This window comes from Thrips palmi, unplaced genomic scaffold (assembly GCF_012932325.1).
Source record: "Thrips palmi isolate BJ-2018 unplaced genomic scaffold, TpBJ-2018v1 HiC_scaffold_11, whole genome shotgun sequence".
Classification (NCBI taxonomy): domain Eukaryota; kingdom Metazoa; phylum Arthropoda; class Insecta; order Thysanoptera; family Thripidae; genus Thrips; species Thrips palmi.
Window position 1 is genome coordinate 9,687,981 of NW_023144622.1, and position 23,677 is coordinate 9,711,657.

Here is a 23,677-nt window from a genome sequence, read left to right on the forward strand (position 1 = left end):
TAAAAGTATTCAGAAATGAACACGGGTTACGGAATGACCCTACTCGCTCCAAATGAACCGGCGAAAATCGGTGTAAGCTGGTGAAAAGTCATTGGCTGAGCGGTAGCGAAGCCTGTTACTTCAGTGGGGTTGAAAAGTTTTGTCTGTTTGTGTGTCCGCACTACTCCTCCTGAACGGCTCGGCCGATCTCGGTGAGATTTTGCACACTTTTTGGGTATATCCTTGGCTCGGCACACGCGAAATTTAATTATCCTAGCTCAACTGGTTCAGTTTTTATAGCCGAAAAACACCTAAAAAACGGCGAAAAATCGAGTTTTCTGCAAGCAGATCACTTCTGTCTTGAAGAAGGGGGGTCTAGGGGGCGGAGCCCCCCAGCTCCGACAAGTTAAAAAGTTACAAGGGATCTTGAGTAAAGGGGGGTCTGGGGGCGGAGCCCCCCAGCATGCATCAAGTAAGAAGTAACCGACGATGGATAAGTCATTGCCTGCCGAAGGCAGGCTAGCGCCGCAGGCCAAGGTAGGTACGCCAGGCGCGGATTGGAGGAACAGGCAGCGAGACATCGCGAAGCCTGTTACGTCAAGACGCGGTCTGGCGTAAACCTACCTTGTTATTTCACAAGTCAAAAGTCATTGAAATGTCTAAAAGTCATTAAAAAGTCTGAAAGTCAAGAAAAGTTCCAAGGCAAAACAGTCGCAGAGAGTCAGAAAAGATAATTGGCTGAGCGATAGCGAAGCCTGTCACTCCAGTGGGGTTGAAAAGTTTTTTCTGTCTGTCTGTCTGTGTGTCCGTGTGTCCGCACTACTCCTCCTGAACGGCTCGGCCGATCTCTGTGAGATTTTGCACACTCTTTGGGTATGTCCTTGGCTCGACACACGCGAAATTTTACTACCCTAGCTCAACTGGTTCAGTTTTTATAGCCAAAAAACACAAAAAACGGCGAAAGTTCGAGTTTTCAGCAGGCAGATCAATTGTCTCTTGAAGGAAGGGGGGTCTGGGGGCGGAACCCCCCAGCCCCGACATGTTTAAAAGTTACAAGGGTCAAGATCGATTAATCTATAGATGAAGCAACTCTAAATAGAACGAAGGGGGGTCTGGGGGGCGGTGCGCCCCAGCACGCAACAAGTTAGAAGTAACCGACGACAGACAAACCATTGCCTGCCGAAGGCAGACTAGCGCCGCAGGCTAAGGTAGGTACACGCCAGGCGCCGATTGGAGAAACAGGCAGCGAGACATCGCGAAGCCTGTTACGACAAGACGCGGTCTGGCGTAAACCTACCTTGTACGGGATAACTTGGGACAGTCTTTTCCTCATGTTTCCAGCAGTCGCAGCCTCCTAGGAGTTGACTGACCCGGTCTCTGACGTAACTTAAACTTTGGATTTTACGCTGATGATGGAAAGAGATGCCTTGCTCTGCAGTTTTGTCTTCTGGTAATCCATATTTTGAAATTTTCAGAAAATGCTTGGAAAATACCAGTAGAAAAGTGAGTTCCACGCAGAGCCCTAGATATAGTCCAATATCGGTCCTACAAGAGTTCCTAGGTCTGAATTCTTGGTCTACATGTTGTGACTTAAATTTATTACATCCATTAACATGAATAGACGCATGGGAATGTAGCTAATTACCTACTGTCCGAAGTTACCCCCGGTCATGGGGTAACTTGGGACACTCTTTCGAGACCGCTTGTAAACGATATAATCGAGGCAAATGAACCAGACGAGCATGAAATCATGGGGAAAGGGTCAAACTTAAACATAGTTAGGATCCATTGGTCTGGGTTGAGAATCTTGCCTCTGGCGTTAAGAAACCTTAAAAAGTGTCCCAAGTTGCCCCCGTTGACGGTACACGACGATTTTACTTACCACCAGCGCAGCTACAACGACCAAAGCAAATGCGAAGTTCATGGTTCAGCTCGAAGTGAGGGAACAGACTATGGATTTGTTTTCACCTCCGCCCTTTAAATAGGCCAGTTAAGCACAAAGTCGTGATCGCGGCCTCACGAACGCGCTCTTAAACCGCCACACGAAACAGGCGAAAGCCATAAGACTAATTAAAATGCATGTAAACAGCTCGTGTGATCGCATGCTACCGAATCGCAGTTCACGGATTTTTCGTCTCTGCTCTGCGCATGAGCTCAAGCTCACGAGTCTAAAAAATACCGTGGTCTGGGATTGTATGCCTGCAGCGGGGATTTCTCGTGTCTTCTTTCCGTCTTAAAACCTCCTTGTGGTGCTCAGCTTACCCACCCTCTTCTCCTTTTCATCGCTGACGACTTAACTATAGCCTTGCCATCGGTGATTTAATTTTGGCTGAGCGAAGCCCGTTACTCAGGTGGGGTTGAAAAGTTTTGTCTGTCTGTCTGTCAGCACTACTCCTCCTGAACGGCTCGGCCGATCTGGCTGAGATTTTGCACACTTTTTGGGTATGTCCTTGGCTCGGCACGCGCGAAGTTTCACTATCCTACCTCAACTGGTTCAGTTTTTAAGGCCGAAATATGGCCGAAAAACACCTAAAAATGGCGAAAAATCGAGTTTTCTGCCGGCAAATGCCTTCTGCCTTGAAGAAAGGGGGGTCTGGGGGGCGGAGACCCCCAGCCCCGGCAAGTTGAAAAGAAACAAGGGTCAAGATCGTGTTATCTGTAGATGAAGCAACTCTATCTGGAATGAAGGGGGGTCTGCGGGGCGGAGCCCCCTAGCATGCAACAATTTAGAAGTAACCGAGTAACCGACGATGGGCAAGCCATGGCCTGCCGAAGGCAGGCTAGCGCCGCAGGCCAAGGTGTAGGTACGCCAAGCGCGGATTGGAGGAACAGGCTGCGAGACATCGCGAAGCCTGTTACGACAAGACGCGGTCTGGCGTAAACCTTCCTTGTGATAACTTTTGTTGCTTTATATATTTTTGTACCATATATTGCACCAGCACCTTCTGATCAGATATGGTCTATCCTATGTTTTCTCCGATTCCTTTCCCAAGGAAGTTAGCATGTTATAATTAGAGTCCGCTTAAGGACTCTAGTGATAATGTGCTTTGTGTCGATGTTTATAGTCCATTGAATTTCCACAAAACTTGTTCCATTACTGAACTTGTACTTATGTAAACTTTCAGAACCAATTACCTCGAGGGTCAGAAAATCCTGATCCTTTCTAGGGTAGAGGGACAAATAAAATAAAATCAAAAATTTTCTGTTGCATAAACAAAGCTTTATTTACTTAAAATATGAAACCTCTATCACATTGAAATGTGTACACTTCATGTTCACATGTATGTATGCTCCCAGGGGACAGAAAGTTCTCATACTGACGTCAAATGATGTCAAAGTCAAGTCAAATTTTTGTTCGTGAAAATGACGTCATTTTGGACCACAAGACGAAGTTAATTTTGACATCAAGTTGATGTCAAATGATGTCACCATGTCAAATTATGTCAAAATGGCACAGGCTCCCTTATGCACTGGTTGACTTCCTTTTTTGGCCCGTCCCGTTTATTTTTTGTAAAAAAAATGACGGAGGGACGGGCATATAGTGTGATCCCTGCTGTGCGTCCGTTCGTCCGTCCGTCCGAGGACTTCCCGTGGTCCGATCTTGACCAAATTTGGTATGCAGCCGCCTTGGGTGACCCTAAGAACCGCCCGGTGGCAGCAAATCCGATCCAAGCCCCGGGGGCGCTGCTGCAGGTGCATCATGGTCTTCATGGGGTCGAGGAGGATCTCGGCAACGGGTGCAGCTAGGAGGGCATGTAGGGGTATTTTTGGAATCGGGGCGACGAGAAAAAACCAATGGTGCCAGTTTCGAGCGAATCGGGGAAGTTCGGACCCGGGTTCAAATCCCAGCGGGGTATTTTTTGAACATTCTTTTTATTCGAGTTTTTGCATTGTTTCTGATGTTTTTGAGGGTGCTGATGACGAAAACGACATTTATTTTAACCCCAGACTCAGGTTTAATTCCCGTCAGGGTCAAACAGGCGAAATTCGTACGTTTCTCAATGTACGGGACGGGCCAAAGTTGCCGATGTATATCGCTACTTTTCCTGTTATTGTAAATTTAAATAGCTGTTGGATTTCATAAATAACCAGGACACAATTTTACATGTCAACCTATTTATTATTGACTGGTGCGTATACACAAAAAACAAATAAACTCTCAAACTTATTGGCTGAGCGATAGCGAAGCCCTTGCCGTGTTTGGGCGCGCTGAAAACTGACTGGTCGTGCGTCTGTCTGTCTGTGACTTTGTACTCACCAACGATTCTCAGCAACTACAGTGGCTATAGTTTCAAGATTTCGTATTTAACGTCGCCTTAGCACCCCCCAACACGAGTTTGTTTCAAATCGTTGTTTAGTATCGTTTGAAATATTCAAAACATATTTTTGAATCTGGTCATTAGCGTGGTTAGGTTGGCAGCGCGGCACCGCTTACCAATTTCTCATACCTGCGGCTCCGCGGCTCTCAAATACGGGACATAGCAAATAAGCAAATAAAACGAAATAAAGAGCAGAAGGGTTTGGAAATGAGATAGGCCTTAGTTTTTCAACATTCTAGAATGTCTAAAACCCTTTTGAAACACCAACACAGCAAAAAATGGAGAATGGATTTGAGAATGATTTACGTGTTTTGTTCCCCTCTCCCCCCTCCACTGTCAGAGGGAAATCATCTTCAGGTCAGTGCACTTTGACAAAGCATTGCAAAAAGAATGTTTTTATTTTGACCTTTTGTATTGTGTGCATCTTCTTATTTCATTTTAGTCTCATCCTCTTTTTAAAATTTTCAAACTAGAGGAAATCAGGGAAATGCATAAATAACTTGTGTTGAAATTGGCAGGCATACTTAGTTTGGACTCGAGAAATGCATTCGTTTGCAATGCTGCAAGCTGATAAGAGTGCAAAAGCACTAACATGTGTTTATTAATAGAATCAATGTATGGTTGTGTATATCTCATCTTCTTCTCCCTCTTCAATTCCTCTGGGCACTAGTGTTGAGCCACCGCTGTATCTTGTAAGGGAGAGTGGGGTAATTCCGGACGCTTTTTAGGCACGTAGTAGCCTTATAGTATCCCCCAGGATTCAGCCTCGCTGGGATTTGATCGCGTGGCCCCTTATGCAAGTCGAAACCTCTCTATACGATTTTGATGAGATTTTGCAGAGTGGTAGAATTCTGAGACGTGATTTCAATTCTGGAATATGGTTGAAATCTTAGCGATAAATTTTGAGAAAAATGCCGTCAAAATCACTGTTTCCATAGCAAAGCTCGACTCGTCAACGAAAAGGGAAGAGAGAGGGGGGAGCCGAGCCAAACCCAACCAATAGCATGGCTCCTTTTCGCTTGTGTACAGGTTACCCCAAAAACGGTCGCTTCTTTGAAAAAGGACGTTCGAATAAAAAACTTTCTGTGACCGTGATAGAACAGATGTAACAATAGCACAAGAGGGTTTTTTGGACGCAGTCTTTTCGTTGGCACTGCCTGATGAAAATTTTTAATGGGAATGTCTTTGCTCATGCGCGGAACAGTTCACAGTCTTAACAACATGGAAACCTACACTCATTGTGAGTTTTGTGTTTGTTTCATTTTCCATGTGTATTTTCTACCACAAAATTAATCTGTATAAATTATGACATTATATCTGAATATATTTTAAGGACACATGTTGAAGAAAAGATTTAAAAATATTGAAAGAACAGAACAATTTTTTCATTTATCAACTTTTTACTGAATCAATAAAACAAAATTGTATTTCTTACATTTGTCTTAGCTCTAGTTTTTGTTTGATGGTTCTTTTCATTCAGTTAGCACGATGACCAAATCGCTCCACCTCGCGACTTTCAGTGCTCATGTTCCTCGAACAAGACTCACCTACGATTCGAAACCATCCCTCCTGAGTTTGTAAAGTTTGTCAAACCAACCGTTATGGTGTTGTTACGTTGTGAGTGAGAACTATTACACAGAATTGAAGAAAACATGACTAGAGAACCGTAGCCTTTTGAAACAAGCCAAACAATTCAACGTCAGCAACAATGGAGGGGCAGCCCGTGTGGAACGAAAGTCTGTAAATACGTCGTACCTTTGGCGTTATTCGCACTACAAAGAAACGGCAAAAAAACGTCAAAAGTACTCCAGAAATTAACGTCAATATAACGTCAAGCGTACTCCAAATGCATTTGACGTTAAAACCCCAGTAAATTTGAAGTTTTTGGCCCGTCCCGTTTATTTTTTGTAAAAAAATGACGGAGGGACGGGCATATAGTATGATGCATGCTGTGCGTCCGTTCGTTCGTTCGTTCGTTCGTTCGTTCGTCCGTTCGTTCGTTCGTTCGTTCGTTCGTCCGAGGACTTCCCGTGGTCCGATCTTGACCAAATTTGGTATGCAGCCTCCTTGGGTGACCCTAAGAACCGCCCGGTGGCAGCAAATCCGATCCGAGCCCCGGGGGCGCTGCTGCAGGTGCATCATGGTCTACATGGGGTCGAGGAGGATCTCGGCAACGGATGCAGCTAGGAGGGCATGTAGGGGTATTTTTGGAATCGGGGCGACGAGAGAAAACCAATGGTGCCAGTTTCGAGCAAATCGGAGAAGTTCGGACCCGGGTTCAAATCCCAGCGGGGTATTTTTGGAACATTCTTTTTTTTCGAGTTTTTGCATTGTTTCTGATGTTTTAGAGGGTGCTGATGACGAAAACGACATTTATTTTAACCCCAGACTCAGATTTAATTCCCGTCAGGGTCAAACATAGGAGAAATTCGTACGTTTCTTAATGTACGGGACGGGCCAAAGTTGCCGATGTATATCGCTACTTTTCCTGTTATTTTGGGGTAAAAGTGGTCCGTTTTACTTGAAAAAAACTTCAAATTTACTGCCATGGCCCAGCCGCCAGAGAGCGGCGTTGCCGGATCGGCCTCATGAATTGGGCGCATGCGCAATACGATGGTGGCTTCGCGCCAAACGTTCAAATATGGGCCTTATTTTTTTTCTGCTTCAGCTAATTATTTGATATTTTCTGGGGGAGTTATTTCTCCTAAATGGATCGTCAGACCGGGAAATGGGAAAGTAAAAGAGATTATTTCATGTTCTTACATTTTATTTAACCACATTTCACCCTTCATTTATACATTCACAGCAGAAAACATTAAAGTAACAAAAACTTAAGATACTAAAGTATCACAGGTCACAAAGAAAAAAAATAACAAAAATACTTCATATAGACAAAAACAACAAAACAAGAATATTCACATCCTCGCAAGAGTGATCACTTTTTCCTCAAGTATGAAGTCAGGTGTCAATTCTACGAATTCACCAACAAACGTAGCTTCAGGAAATTTATGATACTCGTGGTCGGATGGCAGGGGGAAAGATGGGTTGTAGGGTGGTGGCGTGTGGGGTGGAGTGTGGGGTGGTGGTGTGTGAGGTGGTGGTGTGTGGGGTGGTGGAGTGTGGGGTGGTGGTGTGTGGGGTGGTGGTGTGTGGGGTGGTGGAGTGTGGGGTGGTGGTGTGTGGGGTGGTGGTGTGTGGGGTGGTGGAGTGTGGGGTGGTGGTGTGTGGGGTGGTGTAGTGTGGGGTGGTGTAGTGTGGGGTGGTGTAGTGTGCGGTGTGTGATTAGATGTCTCTTGTGTGGTGCTGTCATTGGATGTATCTGCGTCATTAATGAAAACCCCATATTTCTTCCTAGTATTTGTTATGAGGTTCTTGAGTTGCTGGAGGGGGTCCAAATCAGTACTCTGGATGTCCCCACCAGTTTTCCTTAAGATGGCACCGGTGTAAACTGTGCCAGTAATGAAAAAAAAATGTAATTCATAGCATTTAAAAATTACAATGCCAAATTTTGGCAAATATTACTATACTATTACTTACGGTTTATTGCCTCCAGCACTCTGCTTGAGAGTCCAGCGCAGCCTCGTTTACCTTGCACACTGAAACCATCCTCGAGGAGAATATAGTCAGGAAGTGCCAGGTGTAAGAGGGCACTCACAAGCCGTTTCGGTTTACTCTTGTAACGGAGTCTAACTAGGGAGAGTGGTCCTGTTGGGACATAGACTCCCATGCCAGTCCATAGCTCTGTCTGCCAAAATTTAAAGAAAAAGTTATGTTTGACAACTCCAGTAACCTAAATAAAACCAAATTAAATCAATTTTCAGTACCTTGTGTGTTCCTGGTGCAAAGCAGGGTAACTCGGCCACTTTCTGCCTCAGAGCTTCCAATTGCTCTGGTGTCCTCTTTTTAGGAAGTGATGGCCTGTGGACTGGGGCGTTGTGTTTTCTCATAAAGTCCTGCAAGTCTAAATTTTAAAAAAATTAAAAAGTCATTTAGTCATGACAACAAATTATGACACTGTAATTGATTTTACTTTGAATCATTACCTTCAGAGACATCGTCCAATATATCCTCAGCTCTGCTTTGTAGGTTCAATTTATTGGCATAGCTTTCCGCTAACTTCCTCTGCCTCAATTCCTTCTTTCTATCTTTGATATACGATTCCGCTGTATTGGGAAGAAGAATCCCGGCAGAGGATACTTTCCGAGCCACCAGGTCCTTTTTGAAACCTAAAATAAAACTAATGCATGAGTGGCTACAAAGTCAAGCATGCCATTAACCCTCCAAAACACATGGAATTCTGTCTTTGGGGTAGGTCAAGGTTGAAGAGGGATGGCAAATGGCCAGAAACAACGAGCAGAAGCAATGACAAGCTTGGTTAGGTTAGAATTATTAAAAAATCAGTGTTTTCCTTACCTTTGGCCAAAATTTTCCCCTTGACCAATTCGAACTTGCCCTTTGACACCTCAAATTGAAATGAAGTGTCATAGTCATCAGTTGATGTTCCCTCACCATTTAGAGGGATTAAAGCATCCTCCCTCAAAACATCCACGGAAGGTGGGTTTTTAGAAAAAACCAAATAGAAATCAAGACGGGGTGCCATAATTCAGCGTGACATAATGCGACAGCGCAGGAGGAAAGATGTTGTTGACCAATTTGACAGAAATCAGCTGATGGAGGCGCCGCAGACGCCGGCCTGACAATACTCACAAGTGCAAACCTGCGAGTTTGAAAAAGGCAATGCGATGAACCATTTCTTCTTTAATAAAAGTCAATATCGGAATGAAATAATTTCAGTTAGTTTGAAGTTTGTTTACGGCCTACTTAGATCTACTATTTATTTCTCTGTGGGAGCTTTTTCTTGTTTATGCTAGCATCTAAAGTTTTATGAGTTGGCAGCGCTCAAAGTCTCCGCTGCCGTCGAGCGCTGAAAGTGTAGAAGGCGCCGCGCCGCCATTGCCATTGTTGTGGTAAACTCAGATTGTCCAAAGTTTGTCAAATCTTGAATAATATTTTAGTACGAAAGCATTCGTGGCCACAATGGACGAAGACGAAAATTCAAAGCTTTCAAGGCGAGCTGCACAGCTGCTTCGACCAGACTCGGATGAAAATTTGGGCAACGTGGAAGAGGAGATGGAATGGTGAGATCATAACCCTTTCCAGAGTGCAGTTTTTAATGTTAAATTAGCAAGTTAACCGTGGTATATTTTTTTTTATTTTAGTGATCTGAGTCTGGGTTTTGGTGACGAGCCTGTAATGTCACTTGAAGATGCTGAGTTCATGAACACATCTCCCCAAGCATCTCTCTCAACCGCCAAAAGTGTGAGAAAGCACGAACTACCCAGCCCTAGCCCCGTCAACCCTAGACCCTGTAAAGCTCCTTGCCTTGGTAAGTTTATTTACTCAATGCGATAAATTTTACCAACAGAAATTGCCCTTTTCTCATGGCTGATTTTCTATTTGTTTTCTTTGTAGACTTGCATGCCGAACAACAAACCACAGAAACTGTCAAGGCTCCCAGTCAAAATGTGGATGCAGAAATAGATTTATCTGTCGAGACTCTCTCTGAAAATGTGGATGCAGAAATAGATTTATCTGTCGAGACTCTCTCTGAAAATGTAGAAGCAGAAATACCTACATTGCATGACAATGAGCAGTGCACATTACCGCTCCAACCTCAGATTCCTGAAGCACAAGTTTTACAAGACCTAGCCTCCCATAACATCTGTAAGTTCTGCTTTGATTCTAAGTTATCATCTCAGTTTATTTAGTGGTGAGGTTGTAAAATATTTTTTTTCTTTTCTAGCTGATTTTAATTTGGAAGATCTCAGCAAAATACCCGATCAGCCATTGGACTTAGTGCCAGGCAGTCCAGAAATCACTGAACCACTTATGTCCTCTGAATCACACTCTTCAGACAAACTTTTTGGACCTGGTGAGTACACAACTCTTTACTTATTTCATTTAGTATATTACCAATGTGTTGATTGTTTTCTAATGGCAATGGAACATATTTTTCAGCTTATTTTTGGAATTATACTGATGATGATAATGCTGGCCATTTAAAACCTGGACAGCCGCACTCTAGTGTACTTGAAGATTCTGATCAGGGTACTGATACTGATGAAGAGGAAGAGGAAGAGGAAGAAACAGTGCAAGACACATCTACTAATCAAGGCAACGAGTCTCTGATTTATCCTGAAGCCCCAATCAGTGTGTGGGAAAGTGTTACTGCTATGCTTACGTTTGTTCAACGTCATAACATTAGTGGTGTAGGATTTGGCGACCTGCTCTCTCTTGTTGACTTACATCTTCCCAAACCAAACAGCTTTGTGAAGACCAGACACGCCATGTTCAAGCTGTTAGAAGATATTAAGGAGCCAGTTAACATCCACTACTTTTGTAGCTTATGTTACAAAACATGCAAGTCTTTGAATGATTTGTGTAATGTATGCACTGATGAGAATCGTAAAGTAGAACACTTCATCACATTCTCCTTAGAGGCACAAGTGAGAAGACTCTTTAAAAGGCCTGATTTTGTTGAGAACCTAAAACAGAATCGAATTAGAGTTAAACAAAATGAGAACAATATAGAAGACATCTGGGATGGTGAGGCATATAAACTAGCAGAAAGTCTAGGACGGACAGGAAAAGGCCTTACTGTCATGTGGAACACTGACGGGGTGCCTATATATAAGTCCGTCTCTTACTCATTGTGGCCTGTGTATCTTGTGTCATTAGAATTGCCTCCTGAAAAGCGCTTCTTAAGTGGGTTGGTTCGCCGAGATGTGGGAATTTGAGGCACTGGATTTCCTACATTTTAATGTGCGGCTTTTCGGATGAAATTTTGCAGGCTCATTCAAGATGGCTCTAGAATGGTCCCCAAGAAATATCAAAGCTTAAATCGTTCCAGTTTTGTTTCTAATGGCTTAAATGTTAAAAGCGTACTTTGGGTCGACGTTTGTTACACGCGCGTCGACGCTTGTTACATTTGCGTCGACGTTTGTTACACGCGCGTCGACGTTCGTTACATTCAAGTGGTTTGGGTGGAATTTCAAAGTGGACAAAACTGACATCTATTAATAGAAATCGATTCGTCTGATCAGGACAAACAAAAAATCCTAACATATGTAGTAGGCTTGGATGCGAAATAAACAAGTATTTAAGCTTCAAAAGTGCAGTAACAGGCGTCGACGCCGGGGTCCTGGCTGATTACATCCGATTACATAATTACACTTTGTAAAACCCATCTATTTCGCACGGAAATACCAAATTTGCTTGTACGTAACAGACGCTGTATGGTGTAAATAGGTCAAATGAAGCGGCAAAACATGACCTTGTCCCAGTATTTGAAAATGTTTATCCGGGGGGAGGTCGAAATTACGCGTTGGCGATTACAGGTTTATGATTGCGAGTTACGGCAAAGCGACCTATTATCCTTGTTTTGAACCTACCATACTCCTGTAGAAGTATTTCCACCGTTGCAGTTTTGTTTAATATCAATTTCGGAGCCGAATAGGGTTGGCGCTTGGTTCGGTGCAGGCACAAAACACGCTTAGAGCCGCGAAATACAAATGCCGGTAGCAAGTGACGCAATTTGCGGACAAAACTTTTCTTCCACTTTACGAACGAACGAATCGACTCAAGGTTTCGGGACTTAGGTTAAAATGTAGACCAAAGTGTCCACTCTCGAAAACACACAAAACTTTGGGTGTTTTAACGGCGTTATAAGGAATTAGACTTCACATTGCGTTTCAATCGGGGATTCGGACACCGACAAAACGGCCATTTTTGTACCTTTCCGGCGCTATATGTGGTACAAGAAGTCAAAATTTTTGACTGAAAACATGTACATGCCTTTCTCTGAAGGTGTTTTGTTGTTACATAAGGGGTATTTGCTGATAGGAAGTCCGTGCAAGTGTTAATTGAGCTAAACATATTTGATTTTAAATTTCCACATTTTGACGAACCAACCCAAGTGAGAACCTAATTATAGCAGGAATTTGGTGTAGTGCCTCTAAACCTCATCCTAATGTTTACTTAGTGCCTATTTTGAAAGAGCTTCTTAATTTAAAGAATGGAATTGATGTTGAATACTTTGGAAAAGATGAGAAACAACGGATTACCTGCTCAGTGCTGTGTGGTACATGTGATGCGCCTGCAACGGCCTCATTTCTTAACATGAAATCCCATTCTGGATTTTTTTCTTGTCATTTGTGTCTTATTAGAGGTGCATATCATGAAAGTACTGTGTTCCCCTATGAAGAAAATGTTCCACTCAGAAATATGGCTGATTATGATCGTCATGTCAAACAGGCTGTGAAAGATAAAATAATTTTTCAGAAAAGTGTGAAAAATGAGGAACAGTATTGTGGCATTAAAGGGCCTACTGTTTTATCTCACATAATGGATGATATCTTTTCATCAATGGCCATAGATTCAATGCATGCCTTGTATCTTGGAATAATGCGCCAAATGATGAGAATTTGGTTCATTGATGGCAAATATCAAGACAAGGCTCAGTTACTAACTCAAAAATTGTTAGAACAAGCTCCACCTGATTATCTTCAAAGACGTCCTCAGCCAGTTGAAAAGCTGGTTCACTGGAAAGCTACTGAATATAGGTCATTTCTCTTTAACTTGTCAGTTGTCCTTCTTAAAGATATACTAGACCCTGAAGATTATGAACATTATTGCTTGTTTGTAAAAGGGACCTCCCTACTGAATACAAATAGCATAAGTCCTGAAGATATGAAAGAATCAGATAAGCTTCTAAATCAGTTTTCAAAGGAGTTTGAATCTCTGTACTCTGTAAATGATATGTCCCATAATTTACATATGAGTCTGCACCTTTGTAAGTGTGTGATGTACCTTGGACCATTATGGGCCATTTCTTGTTTTAAATTTGAAGATATCAATGGGAGAATATTAAATCTTGTCCATGGTACAAGATATGCTGGTCTTCAAATTCGCTCCCATATAGGAGTCATAACCCACCTTCCTCTTATGATTAACAACCTCCGTGAGGGCCCTGTGAAAGCTTATTGCAAGAAACGAAGGCACCGTCTGAGAATTAGTGATGTCATGTCCCCAGGAACATTTGTTGTTGGACTGTTTTCTGCAGTGACTGATGATTTTGCGTGGGTTGTAGGAATGTTGAACAAAGAGAAGTGTATAAATGAGAGATCTAGAATTATGTTGTTCCACAGGTTCCAGAAGAATAGCTTGTTGTATGTGGCCACCAGTTACAAACGAAGTACAAGGGTTTCCTCTTTTGTGACTTACAATTCAAGTGGAGTCCAAAAGCATGGAAACATTTTATGTTTTGTCAAAGTGGTGTGTAACTGCAGTGATACTTGCAGCTGTCTCCGCAAGCATCTCGCTGTCATTAAACCTGTGCCTACAACTCAATATGCAGCTGGTTCAGTAGTTTTCAATCACATCTTTAAATGTGATACTTCAAGTCAAGTTGACTCTTTTTTTAACTGTGATGTTGTATCTGTTCTTGATTTAAAGTGTGTGATGTTTAAGCTTCAAGATGCAAACAGCACCTTTCTTGTGGCACCTCTAAATGATTATGAACTAGAGTGATATTTTTGAAATGTGGTTAAATAAAATGTAAGAACATGAAATAATCTCTATTACTTTCCCATTTCCCGGTCTGATGATCCATTTAGGAGAAATAACTCCCCCAGAAAATATATCAAATAATTAGCTGAAGCAGAAAAAAAATAAGGCCCATATTTGAACGTTTGGCGCGAAGCCACCATCGTATTGCGCATGCGCCCAATTCATGAGGCCGATCCGGCAACGCCGCTCTCTGGCGGCTGGGCCATGGCAGTAAATTTGAAGTTTTTTTCAAGTAAAACGGACCACTTTTACCCCAAAAAAACTTCAAATTTACTGGGGTTTTAACGTCAAATGCATTTGGAGTACGCTTGACGTTATTTTGACGTTAATTTCTGGAGTACTTTTGACGTTTTTTTGCCGTTTCTTTGTAGTGCGAATAACGCCAAAGGTACGACGTATTTACAGACTTTCGTTCCACACGGGAGTTTTAATGCGCGACTACTCGTGTTTTCGGCTTCGCTATTTTCGCAAGGGCGCAGACGCCGAGAAGATTGCTGCCAACCCGCGAAAATTAATTTACTGCCTCCTTCCTCCTTTACCCCACGAACATTTTAATAATGATTGACTTCAAAGATGTTCCACTGTGGAATACATTAGCATTGGAATTTTTCGAATTTTACGGCATTTTGATTTCTTTTTTTTTCCCAAATTTAAATTTTGACGGGTGCCACATCGACCACATTGGTACCGCTGCCATTCGTACCCAAACCATCCCCTACCCCTTTTACACAACTTTTTTCCTCTCTCCACACTCCTACATAATAACCATATTGACTTCGTGACTCCTAGGATTTCTTGAAATCGTATTTTTTTTTTTGGTCTTTGAGCTTGAATATGCTTCTTGGGTTAAATGTTATGACAGGAGAGTGAAGTATGGACCTTTACCTTCAAAAGGTATACATGAAAGCCAAATCTCAGCAACGGTTAGGGAGATATAGGCGCCTAACAAAAGCCCTGCACGTGTCCGGAATTGCCCCAGGCTGGGGTAATTCCGGACGACCTATGGGGGAATGCCGGACGACCCTTTAAAAATTTTACACTACTCGAGCTTACTTTCACTTGTTTTGGGTTGAGGCAGCTTTTAGAAGGCGTTCAAGGACATTTGCTGCGAACTGAAGTGTTTGATTATTACTCGAAGCATATTATAAGGAATAATTTCTATCAAACCCCCAAATTGACAAACTGTCTTTAGTAAAGCTCTTAAACATAGCTGCAATGCTATTTTTCGTTCTTTCTTTATCCTTCTTAACGGTGGGGATGCATGTCCACAATTTTGAACCCACTACCTTAACATTATGCGGGAAATTGAAGAAAATAACCCTTATTGTCCGGATTTTCCCCCGCCAAAGTAAAGTCCAATGACCATATAACATAATAAAATTTTAGTCATGGGACTGAACTTGACGGTAAGGTACGATAAGTACATAGAAATACGAGGGAAAGATGCAGCTTTTGCCTATTTTTGATGGTACTCAAATTTCGTGAAGCGACCACAGGCAAACGATTTGACCTCCTACTTTGGCGATTTGGAATTCTCGTTTTAAACTGATTATCTTCCTCTGTTAGGCGGGCTTTTGAGTTATCTTCACTCAAACCCAGTGAAAATCGAAGTGTCCGAAAATACCCCGTGTCCGGAATTACCCCACTCTCCCTTACAGCTGTCACTTTAGTTCAGAGTACAGGATTTACTGTACTTTTTTAACAGGATCTACTGTACTTTGTACGGGATTTACTGTATCACAGGAGTGAAGTACGGAATATCCTGTAGCAGGTACAGTAGATACTGTAGCCAGGCACGGTAAATCCTGTGTTCTGAACTACAGCAAATCCCGGCAAAAAATTCACGGGATTCACTGTGATTTTTCGAACAGTGTTTCCAAAGAAAATTGCTATTCTGGCACACAAATTTCCCTGTCTAGTCAGAAAATAGTTTTCCCCTACCTGATTGGTAATTTTGATTTGCGCATCCACATTAAACAGAAGAAATATTTTGGACCATGGTATCTCATTTATCACTGCGCAGTGCCCGGGTAAAACGTACCCTTGTTTTTTTGTTTTGTTTTTCATTGAAATGTAAAGTTTTCCAGTGAGCACCTGTATCTTCCTAACCGTACATACATCACGACTACTGCCTTTCATATGCATGCATGTGATCGTGTGTAATCTTGTAGAGGAAGATGTGCGATTCACTTTTGCGTTATAAAGTATGGCCCGAGTTGCATCTAAAAGCCAATCGGTCAAAAACTAAAAAAAAGAAGCGCTCCACTCCCCGCCGACCGTCTGCCGAAGCTTGGTGGAAGTGTCCGCTGCCCAGAATCATGAGACCCCGTTGGCCTTCCGCCGAATGGCTTGCCTTCCATGTTTGACGCGCCTTCGTCAAATCAAATCTTATGGGGATTTTATGTACCAGGACACGAAATATTCTAGTAAGGCAACGTTAAATTTTACGTAGAATCTTATTGTATGGTCAGTTGTGTGAATCGTCTAAGGATGTCGCTGTTATAAGCGGATATGCAACTCATAGCTAGGTTATGCCACCCGTGATGTTCTCCTGGTTATTGAGCGCAATTCTGAACGAAGGCCAATGAAGGTTGTATGAAAAACAATGAGTCTTAGTTCCATATTAGTAGTGCGGTTGGGCCACCTCTATGGCTTCGGGATGGCGTGGCCATCGACTTCCACGCACATGTGGACTTTGCCAGTGTCATTCGCAGCGCAGCGCAGCCGGAACCGGTAGTGTCCGTAGGGCACGATTGGGACGTTGGGAAAATTCCAGTTCACAGATTCGTTCTTCCAGATGTAGTGTCCCTGTCAGCGGAATGTGAAAATAACAGGAAAAGTAGCGATATACATCGGCAACTTTGGCCCGTCCCGTACATTAAGAAACGTACGAATTTCTCCTATGTTTGCCCCTGAGGGGAAATTTAAATCTGAGTCTGGGTTAAAATAAAAGTCGTTTTCGTCATCAGCACCCTCCAAAACATCAGAAACAATGCAAAAACCGAAAAAAAAGAAGTTCCAAAAATCCCCCGCTGGGATTTGAACCGGGTCCAAACTTCTCCGATTTGCTCGAAACTGGCACCATTGGTTTTCTCTCGTCGCCCCGATTCCAAAAATACCCCTACATGCCCTCCTAGCTGCATCCGTTGCCGAGATCCTCCTCGACCCCATGTAGACCATGATGCACCTGCAGCAGCCCCCCCGGGGCTCGGATCGGATTTGCTCCCACCGGGCGGTTCTTAGGGTCACCCAAGGAGGCTGCATCCCAAAATTTGGTCAAGATCGGACCAGGGGAAGTCCTGGGACGAACGAAGGGACGAACGAACGAACGAACGAACAAACAACGGAGGGCACAGCATGCATCATACTATATGCCCGTCCCTCCGTCATTTTTTTACAAAAAATAAACGGGACGGGCCAAAAATGAAGAGCACTTTGAATTTTGCAACTCGAGGACCGTAAGACACAAGAACTAATGCAGGAAAAGTGGCATTTAAAACCGGCATATCTCAAGTACTTGGCATCTACACCCAGAAAAATGGTTTCTTGAATCAAGTTTAAAAAAAACTTGTTTTTTTTTGACTTGAAATTTAGGCTTGATTCAAGTCACTCCTACTTGTTTCAAGACTGGTCGAAAACAAGTACGCGCTAGACTTGAACCGAAATTCTTGCTGCTGATTCCCAGAAACATGTTCATCATGTCACTACACGACCGATGCAAGGGGGTCCTGTCGCACCCCGTCCTCGCGGGGCCCTACTTCCGAACTACCCTAAGTGGCGACCGGGGCTGGCCCCGCGAGCGGACGGCAGCACAACGCGCGCAGCGCGCTCTTGCGGCAGCTGGCGGAACCACGTCGGGCGGTGAAAAGGCGCCAAAGTCGTTTCTTGGTGACCATCTAATTCAGCCATTTTTCCCTTTTCTTTTTTCTGAAAGGAATCGTCACAGAGTCTGCCATTTCAATTACTGTGGGGCCCAAAGATCTAGCGGGTGATGGTATTTAAGGGCTTAACGACCGGAAATAATCCCAGACGCGTATTTCACCGCAGGCTCTATATTCAAGTCAACCATAGCCTTGGCTGCTTCAAGTCAAATTTTTTGAAACAAGCCCTAACGGAACAAGGCCTGATAGACTAAGAACAGATGTGAGAAATTTCAAGTCAAAAAAACCTTGAACACTGTGTCGCTATCAAGGCTCCATCGTGCCTGAAACAACAAAAAATGACTTTTTTCAGGCTTCTCGTGGACTTGTTTTAAGTCGGAAATGACTTGACCCACGACAAGACGAAACAAGGCAATATCTGACTTAATTAAAGTCTTTTCTGGCCTTGAAGCAATCAAGGCCCTTTTAGCCTTGTTTCAAGGCCAGCCCGACTTGATTCAAGACACCTTTTTTGGGGGTACGTGTTCAGATTGTTCTGAGCAGCTCCAGACAAAAAATGAACACTTGGCCGGGGACCCCTCAGATTTCGAGGGGTCCTATTCAAAGAATCTTATCTGGGCGTTCCGCCCAAGACAATCTAATCTTACATGCAGGCGAATTTCGCTCATTTTGTGACGGATAAGAGAGTAAGCGGAAATATTTCTACACGCAGTATTGGTTTCTTTGATCATTCATCTTCACATTTCAGTGATTAAAACACAAAATTTTTTTTGATTTGTAGCTGTATCAAATGATCAAAAATGAGTGAAATTTGCCTGCGTTTAAGATAAGATTCTCTTGGGGGGGAAAGCCCACATAAGATCTTTTGAATAGGACCCCTCGATTTGGCTCCCATCCGGTTTTTTTTTTGTTCCTCACGTGAATACTAATTGCCGAAACACTAAGGGCCGGTATCCACTGATTAGCTTTATTGTAGAGGTAAAAAAACAGAACTAAAAATGGCCGTTTTTGAGTGTTTGGGGCTTCTTGGGATCTCGGAACCCCCGGCCCAAAATATCTACCATTGTGGTTTTTTTTCCCAAAAAAAAAAATGCGCTCTTTCGAATGCCCGCGCGAGGCTCTACGAAGTCAGGTTTGGACGCTACGGGCTCTCAAAATTGCTCAATTTTACTATTTTCACTGAAGATTTGAGCATATCCGGACCATTTGAAGTGGACAATCGGCGATTTCGCTCCTCTTTGGCTTAAATTTGTCTCAACACTTTTTCGCGGGAAAAATTTTGTGCCATTGGGGAAATATGTATCTTTGAGAAATGTGCACGTGCACATCAAAATTAGCGTGAATGTCTTTGAGGTGGCTCAGAGCTCAAAGTATGACCAAGTCCCAAAAAATATTTCTCGCGCAGCACAAAAAATTATGATACTTCTCGCAGGATGCGTTTAGTGTCAACTGTATTAGTTTCGATGAGTGATCGGCCCCAGAAAACAAGCATCAACTACAACATTCATCAAAAGAAATTACTTGGAACTTTGAGCAACCTCGAAAGCATTCACGCTAATTTTGGTGTGCACTCTCGAAGATATTTCTTCACTGACACAATGAAACTCTTCTACGTCTTGGTTACTGAAGGTCGATGTTAAAGCGGAGTTTGTTAAGCTACGGTAAAAACGTTTTCTAGTCTTTCCAGGAACCCCCTGGAAATCGCCTGTCTTCACCATATGCTTCCTGGGAAAAGCAGGTACCGTTCCTGCCGTGCTAGGAAAAAGAAAAGGGTCGAAAACAAGATACACGCATGCAGCTGCGATTTCAGATAATTTTTAGGTGTTTCATAGGAATTTAACCTAGAAAAAGTAGACTTTCGTTTCGCAGCGGTCTCTGCAGCGTTCCCCAGAGTGCCTCCAACTGTGAAATCGTTATTTTGGGTGTCTAGAACACTCGTACCACGTCAAGTCCCCTAAATGTGAACACGAACCCTAAAGTGGGACATTTTGACTATTTTCCCTATTTTAGGCCGTAAACGGCCAACGCGTGGATATTTTGCGAGGTAAAAAATGTTTTTGAGACGGTAGGACCTCTCCAAGGGCCATATCCGCACAGAGTGTCTTGTTCCCCCTATACCCCCTCCCCAAAAAAACTTGATAATTGGAATTTGATGCAGAAAAAAAGAGAAGTTTTTTCAGACGTCTAGCGCGGATTCGGGGCTTCGAGCCGTTGATGCTCGGACCATTCTAGACTTCAGACATGTTGTAGCGCGTTCTTTTATCTACAAGATGCACTTTAGAAAATTTGTTTCCGACGCTTCGTTTTACGGTGGGAAGCAATCTTCTGAGGGGCTGTAAAATGGGGCACATGCATTTCCTTCGTTTTTTTTAGGTTTTGACCGATTCAGAGGCGTTACATTCACCTCCAGCGTCCTACAAACGCTGCCTTGTATTTTTAGGTTGCCAGGTCGGTTTGGAGGCCCGGGCAGTCGGGCAAGTACGGTTATTCGGTACGCTTTAAGTCAGCAAAAAATTTAGTCTGTTTGAAAGCAAATGCTTCCTCTTGGTTTAACCTACAAAGATATCGTTATCGACCATAGACAAATCTTGCGTAAAACATATTTTGAAAAAAAATTTTTTTTAGAAAAAAAGTTGCCGGAAAACGGTTTTTAATTTTAAAAATTTCAACATGTATTTCTTGCCGTGCATTTCGAAACTTAAAAAATATGACCTGAGCAAAAAATTTCATAAAATGGTTTTGGTCAAAAATTAAATTTTAAGACCTTTTTGTTTTATTGGTTTTCGCCGTATTTCAATTGGTTTAGGCGCTACGGCTGTTTCTAATTTAAATATCTAAGGAAATCTAATTGATTGAAGAGGCTCATATCAGCTTAACCAGTCGAGATATCGAAAAAAACTTCAGAACCAAACTTGCTTCAAATTTTAATTTTGGACATAATACATTTTAAGAAATTTTTGCTACTGCAGTTTTTGGGCGAAAACGAATGAACGTGTCCCACTTTAGGAACTTTGGCTCCTAAAAATTGGGACACGGTTCTTGCTGCTCCTACTGGAGCCCCATGGGCTGAAAAAAAAATTTGTTTTCGGTAAAAGACGTGTTTTGACATGAAGATTCTTAAATCCCCGGCGATTTTCGGTGTCATCGTTATTCTGTGAATAACAGACGATTTTCCGTAAAAATCGTCCCACTTTAGGGGACTCGACGGTACATAGCGCCAGACCGAAGTCAGAAAGTGCAAGGTTTAAGCGAAATCTGTCGCTTAGAGCCCTCACTACTGAGCATGCACGGTTAACACGCACCGCTCGAATGACGCAAGGCACCTTCTTGCTCTTTGGTGCCCCAGTAGTCTCAACGAAGATGCGGTACAGGTCTGGAATTTGGTTGCGCATCGCGGAGCACCCCATGTTGCTAAACTTCATGAGAAAGAAGTTTTCCTTCCATTGGTTGTTTGATCGTTTGTCTATCGCGACACTTGTCTGGAATACACACGTGTTATTAGTATACTTTTAATATATGTTTATATCGTGAAGATGTATTCGTGGCGTATGGGATGGCTTTGGAGAATTTTTATGTCTCACAAAAGTTAGTAACGAAGTGTCTGTTATTGATATCCTAAAATTAACAACACTGTAAAAATTATGTTGTGAATTTACGACGGAATATTTTCCGAAGGTTTTTGGGAATGTCCGAAAGTGCACTGTGGATGTTTCGTTCCTGCAGGAACTTTTGTAAATCATAACGGAAGTTCGTCGTTCATTTACGAAGGTTCTTAGTAAATATACGAAGAAAAATCGTAAATGTACAAGGTCTGTTGTAAATTAACGAAGGGCTTCGTAAATTTACGACGGGCTTCGTTAATCTACGACGGGTCTTCGTAAATCTAAGGCGGACCTTCGTAAATAAACGAAGGAACTGTTGGCAATTTTTTTGCCGAAGGATCCGTCGTTAATTCCAGACGTACTATTACGAAGGTTCTCTGTATACGAACGAAGGTTCTTTGTTTATTAACGAAGGTTCCCTGTAAATTTACGAAGGATCTTTGCAGATTTACGAAGGTGCTACGTAAATTTCCATTGTGATTGTAAAATCGACAGTGATCGTTCAAAAAATTAACGAAGGTTTTTGTAAAGATACGAAGATCTTCGTAAATTAACGAAGGAACCGTTGGCAGTTTTTTGTCGAAGGATCCGTCGTTTATTCCGGACGTTAATTTTTACAGTGTAACGTAAAAGATTTGATCAGCACATAAAAACAACAAAATAAATATTGAAAAGGTCGCTTATGAAATGAAATGCCTTACAAAATAATATTTAACTCGAGAACTTTCAACACAGCACTGCCACCTTGTGGATGGCCTGTAGATGTCCTGCAGCACCTCCCTCACCATGGCCGAGCTGCAGGACATCATCGGCAAGGCGGGGGCCAACCTAGCGCTCTTTTCTTCGTATTATGGGAAATTGCGCCGCAAGACATTTGGAGTGGGCAATCAGCTCGCTCTTAGAACCTCAACTTTACCACCTACCATGTAACCGTCCCCAAAATCTTCTTTGAATGTCAAATACCCCGAAATCATCTGAGGGTCGTATGGCCGTTGAGGGTTGAAGTGGCTCAGCCGGAGGGAAAACTGTTCGTTCTCTGATGGACAGCAAATAGGCTGCACGCCATAGGCTATGTATGGGCCCTGTGGGACAGTTCATTTTGCTTTCAGGTTGTGACTGGTGACGTAGTTTCACCTTTTTTTTGACACGAAACAATGCTCAACAGGTTCCACGTCCATGGAAATGCCCGTGAAATGCTCTGGCTACATCCGTGGCTGATACTGGTGCCTAATTTCTTTTTGGTCTGGGCCAGGTGCACACTATAGAAACCACCACTACACCTTGAAATACTTTGTGTCCGTCGCAGTATTTTAGGAGATGCGGATAGTATTAATACTATCTAGTATCTAACTATAGATTCTTCTTTAACAGGACTTTCTCTCCCAGTGATGCACTCCAAAATTTGGTGTTTCGTGTTTCTACACTCTCAGACTCGTTTTGACTTTTCTGCTTCAATTATTGACTTTTTATCCCTTGCTTACTTAGTTTTCCAAGCAGCAATAATATATATTATTTCCTTAGTAACCATATACAATATTGTTCACTCGGCAAACGCATGTGTGCATGGCACACACTTTAAAATGTATGCCTCCATGCACTGCACACTGCTTTAAAGTGTGTGCCTGCAGGCACACTGCTTCAAATAGTGTGCATAAAGGCAAACAGAAAATGTAAATTCCACGTCCTAAAAGTCAGTAACAAGTCTGGGAGTGAAGTTGTGGCGGCTAGGAGCTTTGATGCAAATATCATTTTGTTACAACGTGATTTTGTTATGAAGTGACAACAAATTTTAACAGTGGGGTCGTAACGTTACAGCAAAGGTGTTGATCTGTTTGCTCTGAACGTGTCCAAACGCCAGCAGCAGTACGAGTGCCGACGCTTCGGAGGAAGGCGAGGAAGGCCACAGCGACGTCATGGCGTACCTACCACAGACACAAATGCAGTCTGCTTTCTTTTCTTTCAAAAATAAACTTCAAAACTGCATCGTTCAACTTAAATGCGCGCTTACTCCTTTGCTCGAGCGTAGTGGTAGTTTACTTCCTCTCCCGCTCATCTACGTGCATGGGAGGAAGTCGGAGAATTCGTTTCGAACGCTTTGCCTCAAGCGTAAGGTCTTGCGTGTGCTTAGGTCACTGGCGGCAGCACTTTCATGAGGATGGGACGACTACGACTCGTACCCGAGCAGAGGGTCCCGAGTGCGCCATTTTTATGTACTACCCAGAAAACGATTGCCAGCTGCACTCTATCGGCTCAACTCCGGATACTGGCC

At 42.9% G+C, this 23,677-nt stretch overlaps 3 protein-coding genes across 3 annotated transcripts; 1 reads left to right on the forward strand and 2 right to left on the reverse strand.

The window, feature by feature from the left end:
* Positions 1–7,213: 7,213 nt before the first annotated feature.
* Positions 7,214–8,898, reverse strand: LOC117639738 (POU domain, class 6, transcription factor 2-like). Its single transcript, XM_034375613.1, has 5 exons — positions 8,712–8,898; positions 8,342–8,524; positions 8,123–8,259; positions 7,836–8,043; positions 7,214–7,746 (listed from the first exon to the last, which is right to left on the reverse strand). Exons 1-5 carry the CDS (start codon positions 8,896–8,898, stop codon positions 7,214–7,216), a joined length of 1,248 nt encoding a protein of 415 aa, XP_034231504.1.
* Positions 8,899–9,185: 287 nt separating this feature from the next.
* LOC117639739 lies at positions 9,186–13,886 on the forward strand. The gene is made up of 6 exons (XM_034375615.1): positions 9,186–9,436; positions 9,518–9,684; positions 9,771–10,022; positions 10,102–10,230; positions 10,317–11,063; positions 12,274–13,886. The coding sequence occupies exons 1-6, from the start codon at positions 9,336–9,338 to the stop codon at positions 13,884–13,886; spliced, it is 3,009 nt and encodes a 1,002-aa protein (XP_034231506.1). The 5' UTR covers positions 9,186–9,335.
* Positions 13,887–16,553: 2,667 nt separating this feature from the next.
* On the reverse strand, positions 16,554–23,668 carry LOC117639642. Its single transcript, XM_034375511.1, has 4 exons — positions 23,586–23,668; positions 22,332–22,490; positions 21,109–21,285; positions 16,554–16,733 (listed from the first exon to the last, which is right to left on the reverse strand). Exons 1-4 carry the CDS (start codon positions 23,610–23,612, stop codon positions 16,572–16,574), a joined length of 525 nt encoding a protein of 174 aa, XP_034231402.1. The 5' UTR covers positions 23,613–23,668; the 3' UTR covers positions 16,554–16,571.
* Between the last annotated feature and the right edge of the window lie 9 nt (positions 23,669–23,677).